The 23,451-nt window shown below is 45.7% G+C and overlaps 2 protein-coding genes across 3 annotated transcripts in view; one reads left to right on the top strand and one right to left on the bottom strand.

Moving 5' to 3' along the window:
• Positions 1–5,485, bottom strand: part of rerg (RAS-like, estrogen-regulated, growth inhibitor) — a 29,590-nt gene extending 24,105 nt beyond the window's left edge. The window contains exons 1-2 of the mRNA XM_056588106.1: positions 5,197–5,485; positions 1,279–1,441 (exon numbers count right to left, since the gene is read on the bottom strand). Of these exons, the coding sequence (XP_056444081.1) occupies positions 1,279–1,339 (61 nt within the window). The 5' untranslated portion in view covers positions 1,340–1,441; positions 5,197–5,485. The remainder of the gene's footprint in view (positions 1–1,278; positions 1,442–5,196) is intronic.
• A 660-nt stretch (positions 5,486–6,145) lies between these two features.
• The window catches only part of plxnc1 (plexin C1), a 34,392-nt gene continuing 17,086 nt past the window's right edge, over positions 6,146–23,451 (top strand). Inside the window, exons 1-12 of one of the 2 annotated variants that reach the window (XM_056588042.1) lie at positions 6,146–7,205; positions 7,501–7,632; positions 8,496–8,630; positions 8,919–9,019; positions 10,977–11,085; positions 16,449–16,590; positions 16,985–17,087; positions 17,232–17,307; positions 17,766–17,807; positions 18,211–18,341; positions 19,649–19,825; positions 23,024–23,129. In XM_056588042.1, the coding sequence (XP_056444017.1) occupies positions 6,231–7,205; positions 7,501–7,632; positions 8,496–8,630; positions 8,919–9,019; positions 10,977–11,085; positions 16,449–16,590; positions 16,985–17,087; positions 17,232–17,307; positions 17,766–17,807; positions 18,211–18,341; positions 19,649–19,825; positions 23,024–23,129 (2,229 nt within the window). In that variant the 5' untranslated portion in view covers positions 6,146–6,230. Of the gene's footprint in view, positions 7,206–7,500; positions 7,633–8,495; positions 8,631–8,918; positions 9,020–10,976; positions 11,086–16,448; positions 16,591–16,981; positions 17,088–17,231; positions 17,308–17,765; positions 17,808–18,210; positions 18,342–19,648; positions 19,826–23,023; positions 23,130–23,451 lie in introns of both variants that reach the window. The other variant, XM_056588041.1, reaches the window with a different exon arrangement.

The following is a 23,451-nucleotide window of genomic DNA, read 5'->3' as shown; positions in this document are numbered from 1 at the left end:
GGTTAGAAAATCGCTGTATAGATGCAGACAATTTACTGTTTAATTAAATCAAGACATGTTCGTATATGTCACCTACTTCAGCGTATATATATTTACGTAATCGGTCGCAATTATCAACCACGTCCCCTGAGTTAACCTCTCCACTCGCATCCTCTGAACCTCGATAAATCATTCCAGGGCATAAGCAGTGGAAGCAAAATAATGGTTAACACTGTCCTTCAACCATCAGTTTGCATCCATTATGTTCTGTTCTGTTTCGGCCGCGTTCATTTTCAAAACAATGAGGGACCAAATATCGGTAACATGAACAGAGTCGTAATACGTTTCGCACCGTGACCCTGCCAGTTGTTATAAAATGACGTCATCGGGGATTAATTCAGCGAGACATGTCCGTACTCTTACACATACGTGTGTATGTGTATATGTATGTGTATATGTTTATATAGATATATATATATATTTCCGTCGGTATTATTGACCACGGGCCCTGAGTTGGCCTCCACGGTCCGAGCCCTCGTTAAAACATTCCGAGGCGTCATGGCGCCGCAGCCGCTGATTGCCGAGGCAGAAGCTGTTGGTAGCGATTTGTGCTCCGCCGGTTGAGGAACACATGTTCTGCGTTACGCCCCCCCCCCCACCCCGCCCCCCCACCCCCAACCCAGGACCGCGTGTGTTTAAGTGAGCAGGACGTGGACCGGGGGCCGAGCGTTCCTGCCGTTTAGGATCAGGCGAAGGACTCGCTCGCAGCCGTAGATTGATGGGATGTGGCCTGTGGTGGTGGGAGGAGGAGGCCGTATCCATGGGAACTGCGGGGAGGGAAACGAAACGAGTCCTAGACCATGCGGCCAAAAGGGGTTTGACAGATGAGGGAAACGTGTGAGGAGGAGAAAGGATGAGAGGGGAGTTGGAGGGAGGACAGAGGAGAGTTAGAGGCAGGATGGAAGGAGGAGAAAGGAGGAGGAAGAGTTAAGGGCAGAGAGGAAGCAGGAGAAAGGAGGAGGAGAGTTAGAGGAAGGGAGTGAGGAGGAGAAGAGAGGAGACTTAGAGGAAGCAGGAGAAAGGAGGAGGAGAGTTAAAGGCAGGGAGAGGAGGAGAGAGGAGAGAGGAGAGATAAGGGCAGTGTGAGAGAGTGGACCAGGATGTGAGGCCGGGATGTGTGTCCGGGCATGCCCGGGCAAACCCCAGGTATCACAAACAAACCCAGCGGCGGGTCTGATGAGGGCGAAGTATGAGGGGGGGGGGGGGGGGGGGGGCGGTGGGCGGTGGGCATCGCCCTACCTGACTTGCCGACGCCCGCTCGGCCGAACACGGCCAGCTTGACTTCTGGGCTCTTCGCCATGACAGCAGCAGCAGCAGCAGCAGCGGCAGCCGCGGCAGCCAATCACAGAGCTCTGAGATCAGCTGTCCATTCCCCGGTCCCGAAACCGAGAGGAGATGTTGCCTGATGGGAGACAGATACACAACGTCGTTATCCGTTACCTCAAGGGCTGCGGGGAAACACATCTGGGATCTTCCGCAAAGACATTCAAGGGTTATGCAGAATTCTGAGTCATATCAGTGTCATAACATCGAGTGAATCACAATATCACCCCTCCCCCCCACCCCCTCACATGAGGAGAAAAACAAAGTCCAAACTCAGCCTCAGCTTTAAACGTTCTAGTTTATCTGACTGTACTGCAGATCTATTGGTTGGTATGTGAGTTCGTGAGGCGTGCTGGTCAAAAGCTGAATTGTTTCGATTCACAGAATCGCCCCTTCAGGGTAAGGGGTACAAAAACGTTTTCACTTGAGAATGGGGGTTCTTTCACAATGCTTGCATCGTCAGGTCGCCTCACAAATTGATCTCAGTGGAAGCAAAACAACGGTGCTGTCCTGCAATCGTCAGTCTGCATCGATTATGCTCAGTTCTTATCGGCCGCGTTCATTTACACAATAACAATGGACCAAAAAAACTAACATTAACAGAATCGCAGTATGTTTCCCATCGTGACCCTGACGAATCCCGTCCCTCGTTCTAATCGTGTGATCATTTCACAGTAGTCCAACAAAGCCCCACCCTATTGGTCAACACGTCGATACGCCCGCAGTGTCGACCGAACACAACGAGAAGACTGAGGTTGTGGACCTGGGGATCAAACCTTGGTGTGTGCGCACACACACACACACACACACACACACACACACACACACACACACACACACACACACACACACACACACACACACACACACACACACACACACACTAATCAACCCATCTCTTCCTCCCGTCATCGGTGTGATTCTTGATTCCCACATCAAGAGGCACGTTCTCTCCCTGCAGCTGATGCTCACAGCGCCTGCGGACTCGCACACACACGCCTGCACGCCAATCGAAGAGGCTGAGAATGCGGTCCAGCGTGTTACCGGGGGCAACCGCTTCATCATCAACATGACTCACACACTCCCCTGTTGCCGTGGCCGCCTTTTAGCAGTCACAATCGCCCCTGTGTGTGTGTGTGTGTGTGTGTGTGTGTGTGTGTGTGTGTGTGTGTGTGTGTGTGTGTGTGTGTGTGTGTGTGTGTGTGTGTGTGTGTGTGTGTGTGTGTGTGTGTGTGTGTGTGTGTGTGTGTGTGTGTGTGTGTTGAGAGAGTGTGTGGGTCAATACAAGTGTGTGTCCGAGTGGGATGTTGAATGAAAACAATATGGAAGAATGGAGCGAACCAGGAATGCAGACAGCATCCAGGACAGGTGGATTCCTGGCTGTAATGGAAACAGACCAGCAATAGAGTCCAGTCATGTACTGATCACACCTATACCAAGCACTTCCAACACTAACCAGAGGCATCAGGTTTTAGTTCTGGTTTCAGGTCCTAGTTCGACCGAAAGGCGAACTGAGCACTCAAAGCTAGACATGTAAACAGAGATTCTGCACCGCCTAAAAAGTCAACAGGAACAGCACACACACACACACACACACACACACACACACACACACACACACACACACACACACACACACACACACACACACACACACACGCTCTCTAAGGTAAACAAACAAGAAGACAAGTGTTTTCATTCAACTTGAATCCGACAGTCGGCCTATAGACGGAGCCAGGCACAGCTTGAGAGCGGCCGATGTAACAGACCCTGGCACTGAGGTGCCCACCAGCGGCCCGTCCAGGTTGATGAGGAGCGCGGACTAGCGGCTTAGCTTCCCACCGGGCGGACACCTCATTAAACCCTGAGCAGAGCCCAGGGCCGTCCAGACGTCACGCTGGACACTTTTATGAACTGGCGCGTGTCCAAGTGTCTTGGACAAGAGGGGGGGAGGCCTCCCACCCCCCCTGGACACACCCCCCCTCGTACCCCCCCCCCTCCTTCCCAGAAGACCCTTCGACCCCCTCCCCCTCCTGGACAAGCCCCCTCTCGTACCCCCGCAGAGCTTAAGCCCACTCCCTGGACATGCCCCCTCTCGTACCCCCCTCCCAGCAGACCCTTGACCCCCTCCCCTCCCTAGACACGCCCCCACTTGCACCCCTAACCACCGTCACCCCTACGCCTTCACTTTTCTTTTTCTTTCATAAACAAACACGCATGCCCATATTTGGCCTGCGCTGGTGAAAGTAGGGTACACTGGTCCTGAAGTGCTGGTGGGGGGTGGGGGTTAGGTCTGATTAGGTCACCCCTCAACACACACCTACCTTTCCAGTTAAAGGCAGTCGTTTGCATGGGTTAGAGGTCATTTATGACAAGGTAGCGGGACCTTCCAGCCTTTTTTTTTGTATTACATTTTTTTAAATGTCAAGCTCTTTCGGGCGGAGAGTTGAGTTTTCCACGCACCGCTGTGCCGTAGCCGTAGGTCTTTATTTTCTCGGTTTTTCAACGGTTTTTCTAACTGCCAGACTTTTATTTTCCGTCCGTTGTTTCTCTCTCTCTCTTTCCCTCTCTACATATCCCCCGCTGTATCCGTTTTTATATCTTTCTACCAGCTAAAAATAAAAAAAAGAATTAACAATACTGGCGGTCGAGTCTCACAGACAGTGCACACACGCACGCACGCAAGCACGCACGCACGCACGCAAGCGCGTTCTGACTCAACTGTCACTCCAAACTACTGCCAAGAAACGAAAAAAGAAGGCGCATATTGTGTGTGTGAGGCAGGGAGGGCACGGAAAGCTGTTTATAGACCGAGTTGTTCCTCTGGTAGTTGGTTCATTCTTGGACCTTTACTTTGGGGGGGCGCTTTGACTTTGAAAAACCCGAACCACAAGATGATGTGTGTGATGTGTTCTGCTCGCTGACATCCACTTGAACCCAGTGCCCAGTGCAGTGCCCAGTCCAGCGTGCGGTGCCCTAACCCGGTAAACACTCGCGTATTCTCCAAGTCCGCTGATATTCTTTCCTGTCACTTCTGCTGTAAAGTAAAGTCTGGATATGGGTGGTGCCCTCCTTCGTCGTGGTGGCTCCTCACCCGATTACAGGGCAGCCAGGGGGCCCGACCGCGGGGAGGGACCCGCCGCGGGAGGGGCCCTGCCCAGCTGGTGCACCGCACGCTATAGAAAGGAAAGGCTTTCGCCCACTGCAGCCCTCGCTTGTCATCAAATGCTTTAATTAAACGGGCCTGCTGCTTATAGACTGCCCTGTTCACCGGGGCGGCGTCTGTGCTCACCGGTGAGAGTCGAGACGAATACACGCCTTAAAAGAGAAAGTTGGATTGGCGGTTGCCTGATTCAAACCAATGATATCGTACCTTTGGATGAGTGACCGAGGCGCGGGCTCATCGCGGTGTGTGCGTTGTGCGGGGACGATGTCGCCGCTGGGGAAAGACCCCCGGGTGGTAAGGGGGTCAAGGTGTGCGCGTGCGTGTGCGTGTGCTGTCCGGGAGGATAGCGACACCCCCCCGGACGCACACAGGTACAGAGATGGAAGCCTACCATGCAGATGCAGCCATCAAGTGTGTAGTACACACTTGCAAAAGGGGTCCCAAGCAGTTCCTAATATGACGTAGGCTTTTGGTTCCGATTATTAGGCTATTGGATGTGACAGGTTATAACGTGTGTTTCCCTAACATATAATACGTCACACGACCGCTAACCAACTTCTACAATGCCCCTGTGTGCCTACGACTTGTATCCGTTGGGTTGTTGATTAAACAACACAACGGATGATGGCTAAAGAACACAACTCTCACGTAAACAGCGTTTCACTCACCTCAACTGATGGAATGCACAAGGGGACGAACACCGCTGGACCGAACCGATTAACCGGTGAAACGATGCTCTCTTAATGCAGAACCTTTTAGTCGGTGGTTAGGATGGTGTCGTTGACCTTCTCGGATTCACGACGGACGGAAGGCTGACGGTCCTGGCACCGCGATCGTTGGTCTGGAGCTGGGGGGTGGACTCGTTCCGCGTCGAGCGAGGCGAGCAGAACAACGGCTCAACTGTCACTGAAACTCTAGCCCGTGGACCAAGGGATATAAGGAGGAGCGGGGTCTCTCTCTGAGCTGCGTGCCGTTGCGTTCTGCAGCGTGGTCTCCGGGCGCCCTCTAGCGGACAGTCGCTGCAACCGCAACGCTCGAGTCGTGTGCAGAGAATTGGACCCGGGTCCGTTCATCTTCAACTTTCTCTTGTGGATGGTGAACTCCTTAATAAGTCCATGTGGTGAACCAGCACTTCATTGCGCAAGTGCGAAATGATCATAAGGGAACTGGGTGAAAGAAGCCCTATCACGATCATGAAAACGTGCAATTTTATTAGTTAGATATCTTGGATATTATATCTTGGATATTAACATTGTCTTTTGCAGAAATGCCACATTTAGATGAGAGACCTTAACTAGCTTTAGCTTTGTTTTGGAGACGCCTTTCAGAAGAAACGACCAAAAGAAAACACACAGGTGGCAGCTGCGGATGAATTAAACAACAGCCTGCATAATAACTGTATTCACAATAAGAAATGTATTCACAATAAGAAAAAAAAAATCACATTTTGGATAAACTTCGGAACAACAGATTTAAATTTGCTTCCCTCTCCGGTAAGCACCATTCACTGTGAAAACGCTCAAAAGCAGTCACCTAGTGGGCAAAACACTGCCATGTTTTGCCCACTTCCCTTTTTGCGTAAACCGGAACTTTCCTCTTACGAGTTTTCGTGCGCCTTTACGCACGGTGTCAGAACTCCAGCGTCTCCTCGCGTGATGAGCAGGCAGTAGGTCGCTCTCTCAGGACTCTGCTGTTCCGCACCATGGTGTTCGCGTGGCTGCTGCTCTTCGTCGCCCTCGGTGGGCTCCGGGGGGGCCGCGGTCTGCAGGAGGTTGACGTGTTCCCCTCCCGTGGTGGAGATATCCGTGACTTCACCGTCGCCGCACGCTGGGTGTACGTCGTCACCGGCGACTACCTGTACCAGCTCAACCTCAGCCTGGGGCTGCTTCACAGTCTGACACAGAGAGAAGAATACATAGGGTCCTCGGTTTTTGGACGGTTTAACAGGACTTTGGAGGGGGGCGCGTCCACTTTTAGCGTCAATACCTTGGCGCCACTTGTGGAGCGCAACCTGTTGTTCACCTGCGGTGCGCTGAACTCCGGCTATTGTGAGACGCTGAACTTGACGGACATAACTCAGATAATAAGCGGGGAGCATTTTGAATTGAGTCCTTCTGTGCCAAAAGGCATCTCCGTGGGTTTTGTGGTTGACGTGAATGGAAAGTCTTACATTTTAGCTGCTGCTGAAGGAATGAACGACACAGGCTTTGGGGACTTTCCAAAAAAATCGCGAATTCGTCTTCATAACACACATGATAGTCAGTTTGGAGGACTGCTCTCGGCCGTAGACGGTACGGATAGCCCCGAAATCGTTGCGCGTGCTCGAGGTGTCCAGTTTGTGGATGGCTTTCAAATCAAATCAACTATTTTAATTTTTTCAAACTTAAATTACGACGCCCCTAAAGTTCGTCTACTTTGGTTTGCGAGCAAAACGAGCAAAAAAGAAACGTTAAGGTCCCTGCGAGGTGCGACACTCGTCTGTTGTGAAGGTGGCAAAGCGCGCCAGAGACTCGTTTCTTCCTCGGTGATTCCCGGGGACCAACCGGTCCTCTGGGCAGGGATATTTAGCGACCATGACGTCACTATCACGGAGCTCGCCGTATATGACGTCAGTCCGCCAACTGATGCAGTGACCTACACGGACCCAGACTTCGGCTTCAAACAGGAATCTTGGAAGGTGAACTTGCCATAGACTACAAAGCTAAATTGATTTACATGAAGGTCTAAAACAAAGTTGATCACATGGAATTGCAAATAAAGGCATAATAATTGTGTGTGTGTGTGTGTGTGTGTGTGTGTGTGTGTGTGTGTGTGTGTGTGTGTGTGTGTGTGTGTGTGTGTGTGTGTGTGTGTGTGTGTGTGTGTGTGTGTGTGTGTGTGTGTTGGCGTTTGTGTATGTGTGTGTGTTTCGGTCTATGCGTTCGGTGTGTGTGTGTTTGGGTACGTGTGCGTGCGTGCGTGCATGTCTATAGGGTGACGGGCCTATCAGGCTGAGGCCATTGCGCGTGCTGCTGAAGCATCGTTTCATGACGTCGGTGCTCGCGGTCAAGCTCAACAACTGGCTGATCGTCTTCATCGGCACCGGAGACGGTCAACTGCTGAAGGTCTGTAGGCCCTGCGTGCTACGTCATGCTACATCACATCCTCTCCTCTACACTGACAAGCCGAGTAGGCATGCTTGTCTCATCAAAAACGACATATGTGTCATGTGATCACAGCACAAAAGGAAATGAGTGCAGCAAAAGCGCCTGTGATTACATTTACAGGATGGCTCAGGCTCAAAGGTCATGGGAGATTGAGTTAGCCATGGTCTTGTGAGTGGTACATCTTCCCTGGTAACCCTTGAAATGTGCAGTCGGGAAAGGAAATGCATTAAGCTGCAGGCATAATTTCTGGCCACTTGTTTCGTCGTCAATTTTGAAAATAAATGTTCATTGCATTTTAGCATACACAACCAAAAATGAATAATGCATAGATATTATGGGGGATTATTATTTTTTTTTTTGGTTAACGTAGAATAACCAGAGAGAGTTAACTTAGAAGTTAATTCTCTCTGGTCTTTGCAGGCAGAGGACCTTGACCATTGTTTGCTGTGTAAGGTACTCATACAGTGTAAGGTACTCATGTGTAAGGTACACCAAGTGTACTTTAGGTGTAAGCTAAATGTAACGTGCTCTAATTGTTAGCTACTATGAATCTACTCTAAATGTAAGGTACTCTAAGTAAGGTACTATAATGGCAAGGTTCTTTAAGTGTAAGGTAATCTAAGTGTAAGGTACCCTGAGTGTACTCTAGGTGTAAGGTACTCTAAGTGTAAGGTCCTCTAAGTGTACTCTTACTCTAACAGTGCTCTAGGTGTAAGGTCCTCTCAGTGTACTCTTACTCTAACTGTGCTCTAGGTGTAAGGTCCTCTGTGCTCTAAGTGTAACCATCAGCTCACCTCGGTGTGGTTGTCTGTCTGACTCAGCTGACGGTGGACGCCACGCTCCAGGCCCAGTGTCTCAGCGTCATCTGGAAGGCCCCCGACGACCGCCGCGTCTTTCCCAAGATGCACCTGGACCCCGTGGGCCGCAAGCACGTCTTCCTGGCGGTTAGGGACAAGGTAGGCTTGTGGATATTGGAGATTATCTGTAGCTTTACTTTTTTTAATGAAGAAATGTATCACTTACTTCACTTTGTAGAAGACTATTCCGTCCAAAGCAACTTCAAGGGAATTTGAATCACTAGGGATCAGTCATGTGTGTGTGTGTGTGTATATGCTTATTTGTGTGTGTGTGTGTGTGTGTGTGTGTGTGTGTGTGTGTGTGTGTGTGTGTGTGTGTGTGTGTGTGTGTGTGTGTGTGTGTGTGTGTGTGTGTGTGTGTGTGTGTGTGTGTGTGTGTTCCCCCAGTTGATGCGTGTTCCAGTGTCTCAGTGTGTTCAACACAGCAGTCTGCAGTCCTGCTGGAACGCCCGCGACCCGTACTGCGGATGGTGTGGAGCTCTGAGACGGTCAGCTGATCAGCTACACTCTGAGACACTACACACATTACACACTCTCAGCTACACACTCAGACACTAAAGACTCTCAGCTACACACTGACACACTACAGACTCTCAGCTACACACTGACACACTTCACACATTACACACTCTCAGCTACACACTGACACACTGCACACATTACACACTCTCAGCTACACACTGACGCTACACCCATTACACACCCTCAGCTACACACTGACAAACTTCACACATCACACACTCTCATCTACACGCTGACATTCTCATCTACACACTGACATGCTACACGCTCACATCTACACACTAACACAATACACACCCATTACATACTCTGATCTATACACTAACACACTACACACTGCATACTATTACACACTACCATCGACCCACTAACACACTACACATCATCACACACACACACATCAACTCTTTGGGTAACATTGATGACATCCTCATTGCACACTTATTTCTCTTTTTAAAGGGGAAGTGACACAAGCGCTGCTGTCGCGCAAGGAAGTGAGGCATAAGACCTTCAGGCTTTGGTCTTATGTGTGTCGGTTTCTGTGAAAAACACACCACAGAAAGATCGGACCGCGATCAAAGAAATCGACGATCCAATCATCAACTAGAAGAAACTAGTCGATGGCTAGGGATGTTCACTACTAGTTGATGACTAGTGATGTTCTCTACTAGTCGATGGCTAGGGATGTTCAAGTCGATGGCTAGGGATGTTCACTACTAGTTGATGGCTAGGGATGTTCTCTACTAGTCGATGGCTAGGGATGTTCACTACTAGTCGATGGCTAGGGATGTTCAAGTCGATGGCTAGGGATGTTCACTACTAGTCGATGACTAGTGATGTTCACTACTAGTCGATGGCTAGTGATGTTCACTACTAGTCGATGACTAGCGATGTTCACTACCAGTCGATGACTAGCGATGTTCACTACCAGTCAATGACTAGTGATGTGCACGACTAGGGATGTTGACTGGTAGTCGTTGACTAGGGATACTCACCACTAGTCGACCACTAGTGACCAGTTGTTGCTTCACTTGGCAGTGGGCACCAGTCGTCGGTTAAACACTTCTTCTTTTCATTCTGAGAACACGACTTCTGATGATGTCTAAATCGGGAAACCACGCCATGCCCAAGCATCCATCTATTCTAAGGACATCCCTTAAATAGGCCTTATTAACCAACGGTATCAACAGGTAGTTTCCCAAACCTAATGTCTGGTTCATAGTTCTCCGCCAGTGACTGCGGCCAGGTCAGGCTGAGGTCACCGACTGAGAGGTCACGCTCAGTTTAGAGGTCACTCCAATTTTAGAGGTCCCTCCCATTTGGGCTTGTTTTTTAAAAAAGTGTTTTAATCAGACGGAGAATAAGATGGATGTAAAAAAAACGGCATTCACCCATTCATTCACACATTCACACACCGACGGCGGTGTCAGCCACGCAGGGCGACAGCCAGCTCGCCCGGAGCAGTAAGGGTGAGGTGTCTCGCTCAGGGACACCTCGAAACTCAGCTAGGAGGAGCCAGGGATCGAACTAGCAACCTTCAGGTCACCAGCCAACCTGCTCGACCTCCTGAGTGACATGCCGCCACTAATCACGCAAATCATTCGATAAAATGAATGAGAAGAGAGAAACAGAGCCGTGATACTTTTTATCCTCTCCTGAGAGACAAAGATATAATCCGGATGAAAAACCTCCGAGGCGAAACGACTTCCAACTGTTTTACCCACCTACCTAAAAGTTATATCTTTTTAGTCTTTTAACCCACCACTTCACCCCCGCCAGTCCCCCCGTTTACAGAACGCCATTTCTGCCTCCTTTGAAACGCACCAGGGCTGATTTGACCTTGCCGGTGAACCCAGCTAAAACCACAGTTAATGGTGCATCATGGGATATGGAGTCCTCTATCTGTCTCTTTTTCCACCACAGATGCAGCTTTGAGGACGAGTGTCCATCTTCTCTGTGGCTGTCCGTCCCAGATGACCCCAGCCAGCGGCAGATGCTCTCCCACAGCTTCCAGGAAGACGCAGAAGGAAAGGTAGGCCTGGTCCAAAGATCAGATATAACATGAAAAAAAACCTTTTTTTTTCAAATATATAGGATCTTTAAATATATATTTATAGCTTTTTTTTAATGCATATATTTGTTTTCTTTCACATATATTTAGCCTATATATATCTTTTTTTAATATAAATATTTCTTTCTTATATACTGTGTATATATATATATATAGATAGATAGGCTTTTATCGGAGGCATGTTACAATACCGCGAGTGCCCACATTCTTGGCAGGGAATTGAACCCCTAACCCAGGTGGGGTTCATGTGTCACCAGTGGCGGAACTAGAGTTTTATACAGGGGGTGGCTAAGGCTACTTCAGGGGGTCCATAGACCACGGCAGAAAATGTGTGCGTAACCCCGACATGGTATCTAAGGAGCATGAATGAATCCTATGATTGCTGATGAGAGGTAGCCTGGCCATTGCCAGACCAAGCGCAGTCGTAGATTGCGCTTGGTCTGGGGAAGCTGCCGTCATTTTCTTCAGCACAAGTGGCGTGATCAACGGGCCTAGTTCAACTGACTCTGTACGCGATTGTTTGCTTGCCGTTGCTTCCCTGTCGTCATTGTGTTAAACCAGCCAATAGTGCACCAAGGAGAAAAGCCGGCTTGGTGATTGGCTCCCGCGAAAACGTATCGGAAGCAGAAAGAAATGTATTGCTCTTCTCCAGACCCTTGTGCAGGGCGAACTCAAATCACCGGCGGTCAGTCTAGATTAGAGGTAGAACCCGGAGTTCTACAATGTGGCAGATAGTGTGGTCCACTAGGGTTACTTCACTAGAATTCTTTAACATACTGTGAATAGCCAGTGTCTCTGCCTCGGAACTGCAGCTCAATTTCTTCTCACACACACACACACACACACACACACACACACACACACACACACACACACACACACACACACACACACACACACACACACATCACACACACAGACACTGTACTGTACTGGCATAATGGAGAGACTTGGATCACTCTGTTTTCATGAGTGTAAATGCAGTTACTAAACCCGACTCTTTTCCGCTCCCCAGGATGGAGGATTGCATAGATCGTGTAGGCTCCGCCAAATTTGTGACAAAGCTGGACCTGTTAAAAGGTTACTGGCAAGTTCCTTTGACACCACGGGCCTCAGAAATATCAGCTTTCGTCACACCCGACACTTTCCTACAGTATACCGTTATGCCATTCGGGCTGCGAAATGGTGCTTGGGGAGCCGTTTGAACGAGTGTTGGTGGATTGTGTGGGTCCGTTACCAAAAACGAAATCTGGACATCAATACATTTTGACGGTGATGTGCGCTGCAACGCGGTACCCTGAGGCCATCCCACTGCGCACCATCAGAGCCAAGCCAGTTGTGAAAGCTCTCACTAAATTCTTCACAACTTTTGGTTTGCCAAAAACTATACAGAGTGATCAGGGCACAAATTTTATGTCCAATATAATCTGGGTCTATCAGTGTTGAACATCACAAAAAATATTTTCAGGAAATCAAGCTCAAGCAACAAGGGAGATAAGAAAGCATTTGTGTGTGACATCATTTGCATAGTTTATTTATGGAAGTACATTTAAAAAAAAAACACTGAAAACATACAGTTATGAAAAACAAAAATATGCCTGCACGAAATAATAATATAATTGAATATTACAAAATTAAAAAATGTTCCCTGCAATTATTGCAATTTCTTTTAATTCAAAACCATATCATTTCTCAACAACAACCCCTATTTAACATATAGCAAGTGCATTTTTGTTTGTTACTCAAGCTTACATATATTGTACAGGCTTTGTTGCATATGTAACTTATTTGTTGTCCTGTTAGTTACATATGCAACAGAATGGTAATGTAACTTCAACCCCCATTACTTTAAAACCTCAATTTCCTCTTTTAATTGCAGTATCATATTTAAGCTCATACAGTGGTAAGAATAAATGCATGCACCCTTGCTAAAGTTGACTAAAAAGAGGAATACAAAATCATCTTTTGGATATTGATCTTAATGCCTTAATTAAATAAATAATGAAACATTCCATATTTTAGGCCACCAATTTTCTTTGTGAATGAATAATGTATGGTAAATAAATAAATGTTCTGCATTAAAATACTGGGTTCATAAGTATAGGAACCCCTATGTTAAATTCCCATAGAGGCAGGCATTTTTTGTATTTTTAAAGGCCAATTATTTCATGGATCCAGGATACTATGCATCCTGATAAAGTCACCTAGGCCTTTTGAATTAAAATCGCCCCACATCATCACATATCCTTCACCATACCTAGAGATTGGCGTGGTTCTTTTCAGTTAGCCTTATAGCTGTTAGTTAGCCTAATGATTTCTCAATGCAAATCAAACCATAGGCTAACTGAAATAAAACCATGCCATGCCTGCCTCTATGGGAATAATCATAAAGGTTCCTATGCACCCTGTATTTTAAAACGAAGAGGTGGTGAAATTGGTGGCCTAAAAGGTTGGATTTTCCCTCATTTGTTTAAGGCATTAAGATCATTTACCAAAGGATGATCTTTTTATTCCTCCTTTGAGTCAACTTTAGCATGAGTGCATAAACGTATTCTTACCATTGTATATATTATATTAACTTTCCTTTGCCATTAGTTTTGAAATTCCCACTGAGTAAACAGATTTAAAATTGCTAAATGTTAATTGCTTAAAGGACAATTCTGGTATTTTGAAAATTTTTGATTAATTCTTCTGGTTTTTCGGAAACGGAAAGGGTGGCTGGTTGTAGTCTTTTCGATGCGTTCTAGCCATAACATTGAGACGGTGAACCGAGGGAAAAGACTACAACCAGCCCGCCTTTCCGTTTCCTGTCAACGAGCAATGACTCTTCCAACCGAAATCAATGGATTTACAAAATGACAAATATAACCCAACAGAAACTTTATTTCGCTATGATACTTGATTTTGAAAGTCAACGAACACCACTAACCACTCTGTGAGTTGCACATTCCTGAAATTTAACGCTTAGGGTCGTTTTAAAGACAGCTTTGTGAATTCCCGTAGCCAGCCATTGTGAAGCAGGCAGGGGCGATTCGAATTGAGCCAAATACCCGAGACAGGACAAATAGTCTAAATTTCTGTGCCAACCACTCTATTTCATCCTGGACAAACCAGAAAGGGGGCTCGATGTTCAAAATACCATAATTGTCCTCCACTGACATCTGTAGTTACCCCACATTAGCTAAACACACTAAACACTGTAACTTACTGAATTGGGAACCGATCTCTCTTATCTGATTAACTGTCTGTTAGTGAGCCAATTTGCCAATATGCATCTACACAGCGACTCCATTGTGTTCCATCACCCAAAGGGCCTTACACACCTATAGCGGCCATCTTGATTGACTTGTGTGGGAACTGAACGCAGAACGAGGAACTGGGATACACGACAGCTGAGTGGATCCGACCAATCACAGCCTGATGACCAGGTCAACCACCAAGTTCTGTTTAATGTGTGTTTACCAAACGTGTCGAGCAGCTTCTGCGAGTCGACTATCGGAGCAGAGGGCACGAGATGGAGGTGGATGCCAGGGGCGTTTCTAGGTTTCATAAACATCCGGATCGTGCATGCAAATTCTTTCATAATGCTTTACCTAAATAAACAAAATACGCAGTTCATTATAGCTTTAAATAGATACCTGACTGCTGTGCTGCTTATCCCCAAACATCTAAAGTTCCATTAAAGTTATTTCAGAGTAAAATGAATACAAGTGAGACAAACCTTACATTTATATTATTTATATATATATATACATGTATATATATATATATATATATGCATATGTGGATCAGACTGGGGGTAGGATAGGTTAATTCACTTGAGTTGTTAAACAGTCTGGTTATGTTTTTAAACTTTATTATCTTTCCAGAAGGACTATAGGTTACTTTATTTTGAGATGTCCCTGGAGTCCCCATGTTTCTTTCTAAATAACAAACTACCATTGGTGACTAGAATTATCGATCACTTCTACACTGAATTGAATTAATGCATTCCATAGTTACCAGTAAATATACCAATAAATATTGGAGAAAGGATATTTTTCATTTTCTATTTTTATGTTCAGGGCTAATGAAATAATATCTGGGGCTTTAGCCCCGAATAAAACAGCCTAGGGACGCCACTGGTGGAGGCAAACATGTGGAGGCTGAACAGGAAGCACCGAGCCAACCGCCAGAGGCCCACAATTGTTACGCGGCCAATTTATCTCTCTTCGATCTCGTTGGCCAAACATTTGTTGGCTGTGTTCGTTTCAGATACGAACCTCCTGTGTGCCTTCGTTACCTGAGTTCCCCAGTTGTGTCTTTGCGTATCAGTTCCTTTTTGTTTCTGTTGCCTGGTTCCTTCTGGGGATTCTCTGGCTGCAGTTCTGTATTTGTTTTGCAAACTTTAGTAATGTTCTGCTGCGTGGCAGTTTGCTCTGCGTTCGGTTTCCAACTTCCACACAATTAGCAACCGCTATTAGATTCAGATCAGACGTGATGAGAGTCAAACAAAAAGTTGACACAGTAACAGCAATTATAGGTGACATTAGAGAAGTTCCAATAAAGGGCTTATCACGTTTTAATCATATCATTTGAGGTGTGAGTTACCAGAGACAAGTCAGGGATGGTTATGTTTTGAGAATAATGTTATTGTGATTGTTTGATGCCATATATATATATATATATATATATATATATATATATATATATATATATGTGGCATCAAACAATCGCAATCAAACAATCGCAATCATATATATATTTATATATATATATATAATATATATATATATATATATATCTTTTTTTTTAATAGATCCCTAGCTATGCATCGTTTAAGCCTTATGGATCTTTGCTTGAGTCTGCTCTTCAGTTCAAATGGACTTGGATGTTGTCGTGACAATTTCTTTACCAGATATTGCGTCTAGGATAGATGAGGCTTTTAAATGCCAAAAAAGCTTACAATAGTTGTAGACAATTAACCGATTTTAACGTCTGCATACACTAGTTTCGTCTCTTGCAGAGTGAATCCAGTTCCAATCCAGTTTCACACAGGCTTTTAACACAGTCTCACCCTCTCCAAGCGATGTATCGGTCCATACATAATATGAGGGAAATGTTGACATACAGGGGGTTTTCTGGTATAGATAAGTGGGTCCTTGTGACCGGTCAAACCCAAAGGACGAGGTCAACAAAAGGGGAACTAGGAAAAAACTGTTAACTTATGGGGTGGCCAGATAACAAAACCGGAAGGAAGAGCTCAACTTATTAAAACTAAACAACATCAAGATTTTCCATCACAATCGTCAACCCCAAGCCTTCTCCTCCTCTTTCATTCCCAGATCACGCTGGTGGTCTTCACCCACCTGAAGAGGGGTGGAGCTCCTGCTAACTTCTCCTGCCGATTCGACTCAAGCGTCGGAGTGCTGGGAGGACTAGGGTACAAATACCCAGAATGCACCTGCCTGCTGCCTCCTGTGATTGGTCAGTAATGGACCCCTTTCTCCCCTCTCAGAAGAATTACCTTACCCAACTATCAACAACTCTTAATTGTATATTAATAATATATAATTGTATATTATTCTATAAGACTTCCAGGGGCCTTTCTCCAAACAAAAGTAGATAATATTACATAGTAATATAGTAGTATGAAAACAATATAAATCGTTTAAAGATTCATGTAATCAACTGAGACGTTAACAGATTATCTCATTAATTTTATAGTGTGTTCTGAAACTAACTCAACTCCATTAAGTTGTAATCAAACACGGTTCGAGAGATCCCCCTCACTTCAATTCCTTTCCAACTTCTAAAGCAAGTCGTGACTTCTTTATTGCTACTGAACTAACACGACTTTGTGTCTGTTCTACAACAGCAGGCCTGCGTGTCAGCGTCACGGTGAGCCTGGGGGAAGTGGATGTGACTGAAGAACTGAACCTCCTCAACTGCTCTGGGATCACCGGAGCTCCCACTCCCCTACTGTAGGTCTCCCGTACTCAGACGCCCTACCTACACCATCCAGCCTTCACAATGTACTCCACAGTCTGTGGGAACCGGGGCCTCAGGGGAGGATGTGAGCGCTTTGTGACCCGGTGGGGTGAACCTGTGTCTTGTTCCTGGTTCAGGTGTAGCCAGTGCCTCGCTGCCGGGTGTGGGTGGAGCCACGGGGCCTGTACGTGGACACGCAGCGGAGCTCTGAATGTAACGCTCCGTCCATCTGAGCACCAACCCAATGTCCCTCTCTCCTTCAGTCCATCCCTCCTTCCATCCCTTCAATCATCTTCTTCTCCTACATCTATCTATCAGTCCCTCCTCCATCCATCTCTACCCTCCGACCATCATCAATCAATCCATCATCCATCATCAATCCATCACCCTCCCTTCCACCCCCTCTACCCCCATCCTAGAACCATCCCTCTCCCTTCCCCATCCATCATTCCTTTATGTAGTTAAACGTTAAATATAAACACAGTTATTCCTTTACTTTAATTTCATTAAAGGTATTCACTGTGTATCTGTGGATACCTGTTGTTATTGTTGGTTCTACTGTCACCATGTGACCGGCTCCCCTTGTTGGTGTTTTCATGTTTCATTTGTTCATGTTTTACGTGTTCCTGTTTCACGTGTTCATGGTGAGACCTTCTGGTTCCTCTCCACAGATGTCCATCTGCCAGGGTCTGCAGACCGGGGTTGACTCTCTGGTAGGTCTGGTTCCTCATGAGGCTCAGCCTTGTGTGATTATTTTAGGGCAAGCGAGGACATCATAACATTCTGAAAGCAAAATCAATTCTGTGGGTTTTAGAATCTAAAATAGTCGATGGAAACGGGAAAACAAACAGGATATTGACTAATCCGTGTGCGGATGCGATTTCAACACTCCGAAATTTCTGCAGAACCTTTTTCAGTAAAGTGTGCTTGTGCGGATGTGTGCGTGCATGTGCGAGTGTTCATGCACCCGTGTGTGTGTATGTACACTTACATGTGTGTGTGTGTGTATGTGCATGTGCGTGTATATGCATGTTTGTATGTGCACGTACGTGTGTGCATGTGCATGTGCGCGTGTTCATACGTGGTGGGTGTGTTAACGTGTGGCTTTCTTATCAGCCAGAGATATTCAACATTACCCCGAGTGAGATGTCCTTCTACGGTGAAAACAACGCGGTGCTGACGGGAAGGAACCTGGGTCATGTGATCGGAGTTCGGCTTCAAGGACACCTGGACTGCAGCGCGAAAGAGTGGGTGAAGACGGTCAACGCGACAGTCGGGGCTAAACGCCCCGTTATGGTTCCGCGTCGGCGCAACGCAATGACCACGCAGACGTGAACCTGCTTTGGTTCTGCGTCAGGATTTAGTGAGCGGACCAATCACAGCCCTCGCTGCTGCGTCGCCTCGACGCAAAGGTGGGAATTTTTTGGAAGTGCGGGTCAAGCCCTTGCGGTGGACGCAAGGAGAGGCTCCGCAAGGAGGGTCCGTCAGGCCGTATTCGGTCTGTACACCTCCTTGTGTAGCGTCGACCTGGAACCATGACTAAGCATTTAGGTACACTGTGTTGGTCGCTTTAGCACTTTTAGACGCTTTCACGCAGAGCAAAATAACAGTGGATTCAGATCCATGTTATTAAAGGGGTGACATTATAGGCCTACCACCAAGTACGCCCACTTGTGTGTTGTCACTAAAACACAGGAAAAGGCAGATTTTCCTAACGGTTTGTCAAGGCAAATTATTCCTTTAAATATTTAAGCCTTGACAACAATAACAACATAAATAATGATAGTAAGTAGTAATAGTAATCATTAGTTACCATTATCCCAACATGAGCTTCAACGATAAAAACGTTAAACAATGTTAACGTCATAACGAGGATAGGAAATGATGACAGCAGCAATATGATTTCTGAGGAACACAAAGTCAGCTGATTGGAGGCTGTGAGCAACAGTTGTAGTAATAATGGCAGCTATTATTAATAATGGCAGTTATAATTACTAATGTCAGCTATTATTAATAATGGCAGCTATTATTAATAATGGCAGTTATAATTACTAATGTCAGCTATTATTAATAATGGCAGCTATTATTAATAATGGCAGTTATAATTACTAATGTCAGCTATTATTAATAATGGCAGCTATTATTAATAATGGCAGTTATAATTACTAATGTCAGCTATTATTAATAATGGCAGCTATTATTAGTAATGGCAGTTATAATTACTAATGTCAGCTATTATTTATTAAATAATGGCAGCTATTTAACCATTACTCGCCGAAGGCGAAGTGAATCACGGAGCCTGAGGTGAATAATTGTTTAAGTATATACTACACGTGAACAACACTCGAAAAATAAACTTGATAACAGCGTGACGAGACGACCGTCATGCAATGAAAACAAAATCCCAAGTTTGAGATCAAAGTCATGGGATATTGCCCAATATCCCGAGATGACGAACCAATCACATTGCGCCACCTTAGGAGGTTCACGTGTAGCACGTACTGAGACGACTTAAAGTGAGGATAACGACCCTGACGCCCCTCTCTGTGCGTAGGGCTCCGGTGAGGCTCAATACGGGGGCCAGGCTGACCTTCCACATCCCCGCCGGAGACAAGGGCCGGGTCGAGGTCTGCCTCCTCCTGCCCGACGGCGGTTGCCACGGCAACGCGTCGCTCACCTACCGGTCGGCGCCGGTCTGCGCCTCCATCTCCCCGGACAGCACCTGGGCCAGGTAGGGGGCGGAGTCATGGTGTAGATAAGTCACCTCAAATGTTTCATGTAAATATTTACAAATATAATATTTAAAGTCAAATATGTTTAAGTAGAGTATTTAAAGTTAAATATTTTCAGTGAAATATGTTTTAGCAAAATAATCAAAGGAAAACTTTAAACATTATTTAACTATTTAACAAAAACGATTATACAACATTATAAGTAAAAAATGAATTTACTTTTTAAATATTTATATTTTAAGTAAAATATTTATTAGTACAATATTTACCACAATTATTGAAGTAAAAAGTTTATTCGCAATATACTGCATTTTGAATATTAGCTGGTAAAATATTGAATGGTGAAATATTTATAAATGAAATAGGTATAAGTTGCCATAAGTCATGAGTGGTATGGTTCTGAGAAACTATCCGCCTGACCGGGCAGCAATGCCCAGGCAGGAAATGCCACCTCTGTGTGTAACTTCCCCTGTTTCACATGCTATCTGTTGGATTGGTTACCTTGGCAACCAGCCATCACCACTCAGGGCTCAAGAATAACATCTTCAACCAATGACATTTTCATTAGCTGGCCTCGTTACAAATGTGGTTGCACCCCATATTTTGGAGGCTTTGTCGCAGTATTGGCATGTTTTTGTCCCGTAACAACCATCTGTGTCAAATACTTAGAACAGATGAACTTCCTTGGAAGAAATTGTAAAATGTTTTTATTGCATGTGGGGTCTGTTTCTTTAGAACCATCAGTACCTTGACATCTTTCCTCACAAACCAACTCTTTGCGTTCCTCCTCCTCTTATATAAAACAATTCTACCTTCTAATAATAACAGGCTGGTATTTAGGTATTACACCCGTGATCCGCCATCCGGAATAGTGTGCGTGTGTGTGTGTGTGAGAGTGTGTATTTTATTTGCATGCACATATCTTGATCAGGGCAAGTGCTGTGGGGCATCTAATCTTAATTAATCTTAACTTTGCATGCTGTACATCCCACTGTTAGGCAGTCTGTAAAAACAGGAATAGAAGTGGGTCATGTTCCCAACGTGACCACTCACACCAGTGCTGCACACAGCCTCTCTGTGGGGTCCAGCACGGCTCCACACCTTCATCACCACCCATCACTTCAAACACAGAGCAGGACCTTAATCCAATCCTTTGCAGACAGTTTTTTATACTGTCTGCAAATGCATATAGACAATGAATGGTCTCAGATGCGACCACTTTGGTGGTAGCCTTGAGCCTTGCCACCATCGACCATGGACCTCATGCAAGACCCACTCTGAGGCACACGTTTTTACCGCCAAAATCTGCACCCTTAGAATCGTCTCTTCTTTCTAAAATCCACAAATGGTCTAGAGAGTAAAGTACGGTTGGCCAAAGCAAAAAGAAATAGTTGTCAATTCCTACTCCTTGGCTTTGACTAGAAATACAAACTTGTTATATTCAATTACATTAATATTATACTGTTTCGCAGTCTGATCTCACAGTTGGAGAAATGTAGCAGCATGATTACAATAACATCAATATTCAGAATGAAATTATTTTAAGAATGAGGGACAGAATCAGAATACTTGGAATAGTCGTCGCTGAGTGGGCGTCGATCCGAATGCACACACAGGTTATAATCCGTATGGTTGACCAACATTTCAGTGAAACGTGGCTGGGTGTGTGTGTGTGTGGGCTTATCTGGTGTGTGTGTTTCCGGGTACGTGCGGTGTGGCTCGATCGAAGCACACTTACACACGCTTATAACCACTCAACCACTCATCTCAAGAACTCGTAACTTCAGCTTCTAAAGGTGTCCTCCCCAGGCTGTGTTTTTCCTCCTACGGTACCACTAGTGGTCTGCGAGGGTACTGCAGTTAGGACGTTGAAATAGACAACATTCACAATAAAATAAAAAATTGTTCAGTAAGTATAACACTACGTCTAGTATCATGGATTTATATAACTTCGAAAACAGTGTCTCTTTATGCAGGCGTGGTTTCCAGTGGCATGTTTTGTGTTTATTTCTGTTGGTATGTTTTCCAGTGATATTTTTTTTCAGTGACGTTTCACGTTGATTTTGGTTTGCTAAGTCAAATCACTGAGGCGTCTCAGCAGCGTGGCTGGCCCTTTTCTCCCCGGCTTTTTCCCACAAGCCACTCTTTTACAGCATCTCTGCATGTGACTGTATCCACGTATCAATATCACAGTGTGAGGTGGCAGAAGAAAGTCAAGGGTGCAAACCAATTCCATTAGGTTGGCCCCCCCCTCACCACCACCAGCGCCGAACACCGAAACCGAGAGTGAGCCCAACCACGTCCGGCCCACCACAGGCCCCCGAGCGCTCCCCATCTGTGTGTTCCCATACCGCCCCTCCTTGCCCACGCTTCAGAGAAACGTTGACAATACCATGACCTGGTTCATAGTTCCGGTCGGCAGCAGCTGCACGCAAACTTGAAACCACGGACACATGGATAATAAATAAATAAATAAATAAATAATACATTTAATTTTGAGGCGCCTTTCAAGACACCCAAGGTCACCTTACAGAGCATATAGTCATCATAAATCGTTTAAAAAACAAGACATTGTGGAAAAAATAAATAAATAAACATAATAAAATAAAAAATAAATTAAAAAAAAGATGGCCTGACCTTGCCACGGCCACTTCTGGAGAGGCATTTAATATCAAACCTTTTTATCAAGCTGCATCGACACCTTTTGTTGTTTGGGTCCCTCTCCTTCATCCTATCAGGTGCTCTCCTGACGCGGCTAAATTGCTACGATTATAACATAATATAATGTAATAATAATACTGTTGTGGAAATATCAATCGTAACTATAATGTATAAGTTATATAAACCCTGTTTGTTTAATTACGATCAGGAACTTCCTAGGAAGGAATTTCTATACATTCTCCTTGGATAGATGCAGCCCCTATAGCCGCGAAGTCTGATACGGGAGGCCAATGTGTTGTGCAGATTCCTTTAACTGCAGACATGGGAAGTTATTCAAAACATTTTGAATGTATAATATTACGTGTTTTATTTGAGCAGTTGCCGTTTACTACACTACATTTTCACTCTACATTACTTGTTTGCTGGTACAAAAGCCCTCTTTTTGGTTATTGGGGTAGCATCAGCTTTATCTAGATTCTGCTTCCCTGATTGGCTTCTGATGTGGGCTTCTGTTCTCTGATTGGTCCAATGTGCAGCGGGAAGAGGAGGATGAACATCACGGTGTCCAACCTGAAGTTTGTCAATGAGGTCATCCACAGCCACACAGATGAGAGGGTCACCTTCTCCGAGTCAAGCGACCAAGTGAGTTGGTTCAGGCGCACTTAGTGCGCACTTACCAACGCGTGCACTTACACACGCATGCAGTCATGCGCGCATGCACTCACACGTGCATGCACTCACACACAAACGCACTCACACGCGCACACTCACACATGGAAGAGAAGGCACACGATCCTGCGAAGACACACACACACACACACTTTCAAGACACGTTTGCTTAAGAATATGGAGAGAGAGAGACACACACACACACACACACACACACACACACACACACACACACACACACACACACACACACACACACACACACACACACACACACACACACACACACACACAC

The sequence above is a fragment of the Gadus chalcogrammus genome, chromosome 4, assembly GCF_026213295.1.
Source record: "Gadus chalcogrammus isolate NIFS_2021 chromosome 4, NIFS_Gcha_1.0, whole genome shotgun sequence".
Lineage (NCBI taxonomy): Eukaryota > Metazoa > Chordata > Actinopteri > Gadiformes > Gadidae > Gadus > Gadus chalcogrammus.
The sequence above is the reverse complement of the archived record's forward strand: the minus strand, read 5'-3'. Positions and strand labels throughout refer to the sequence as shown.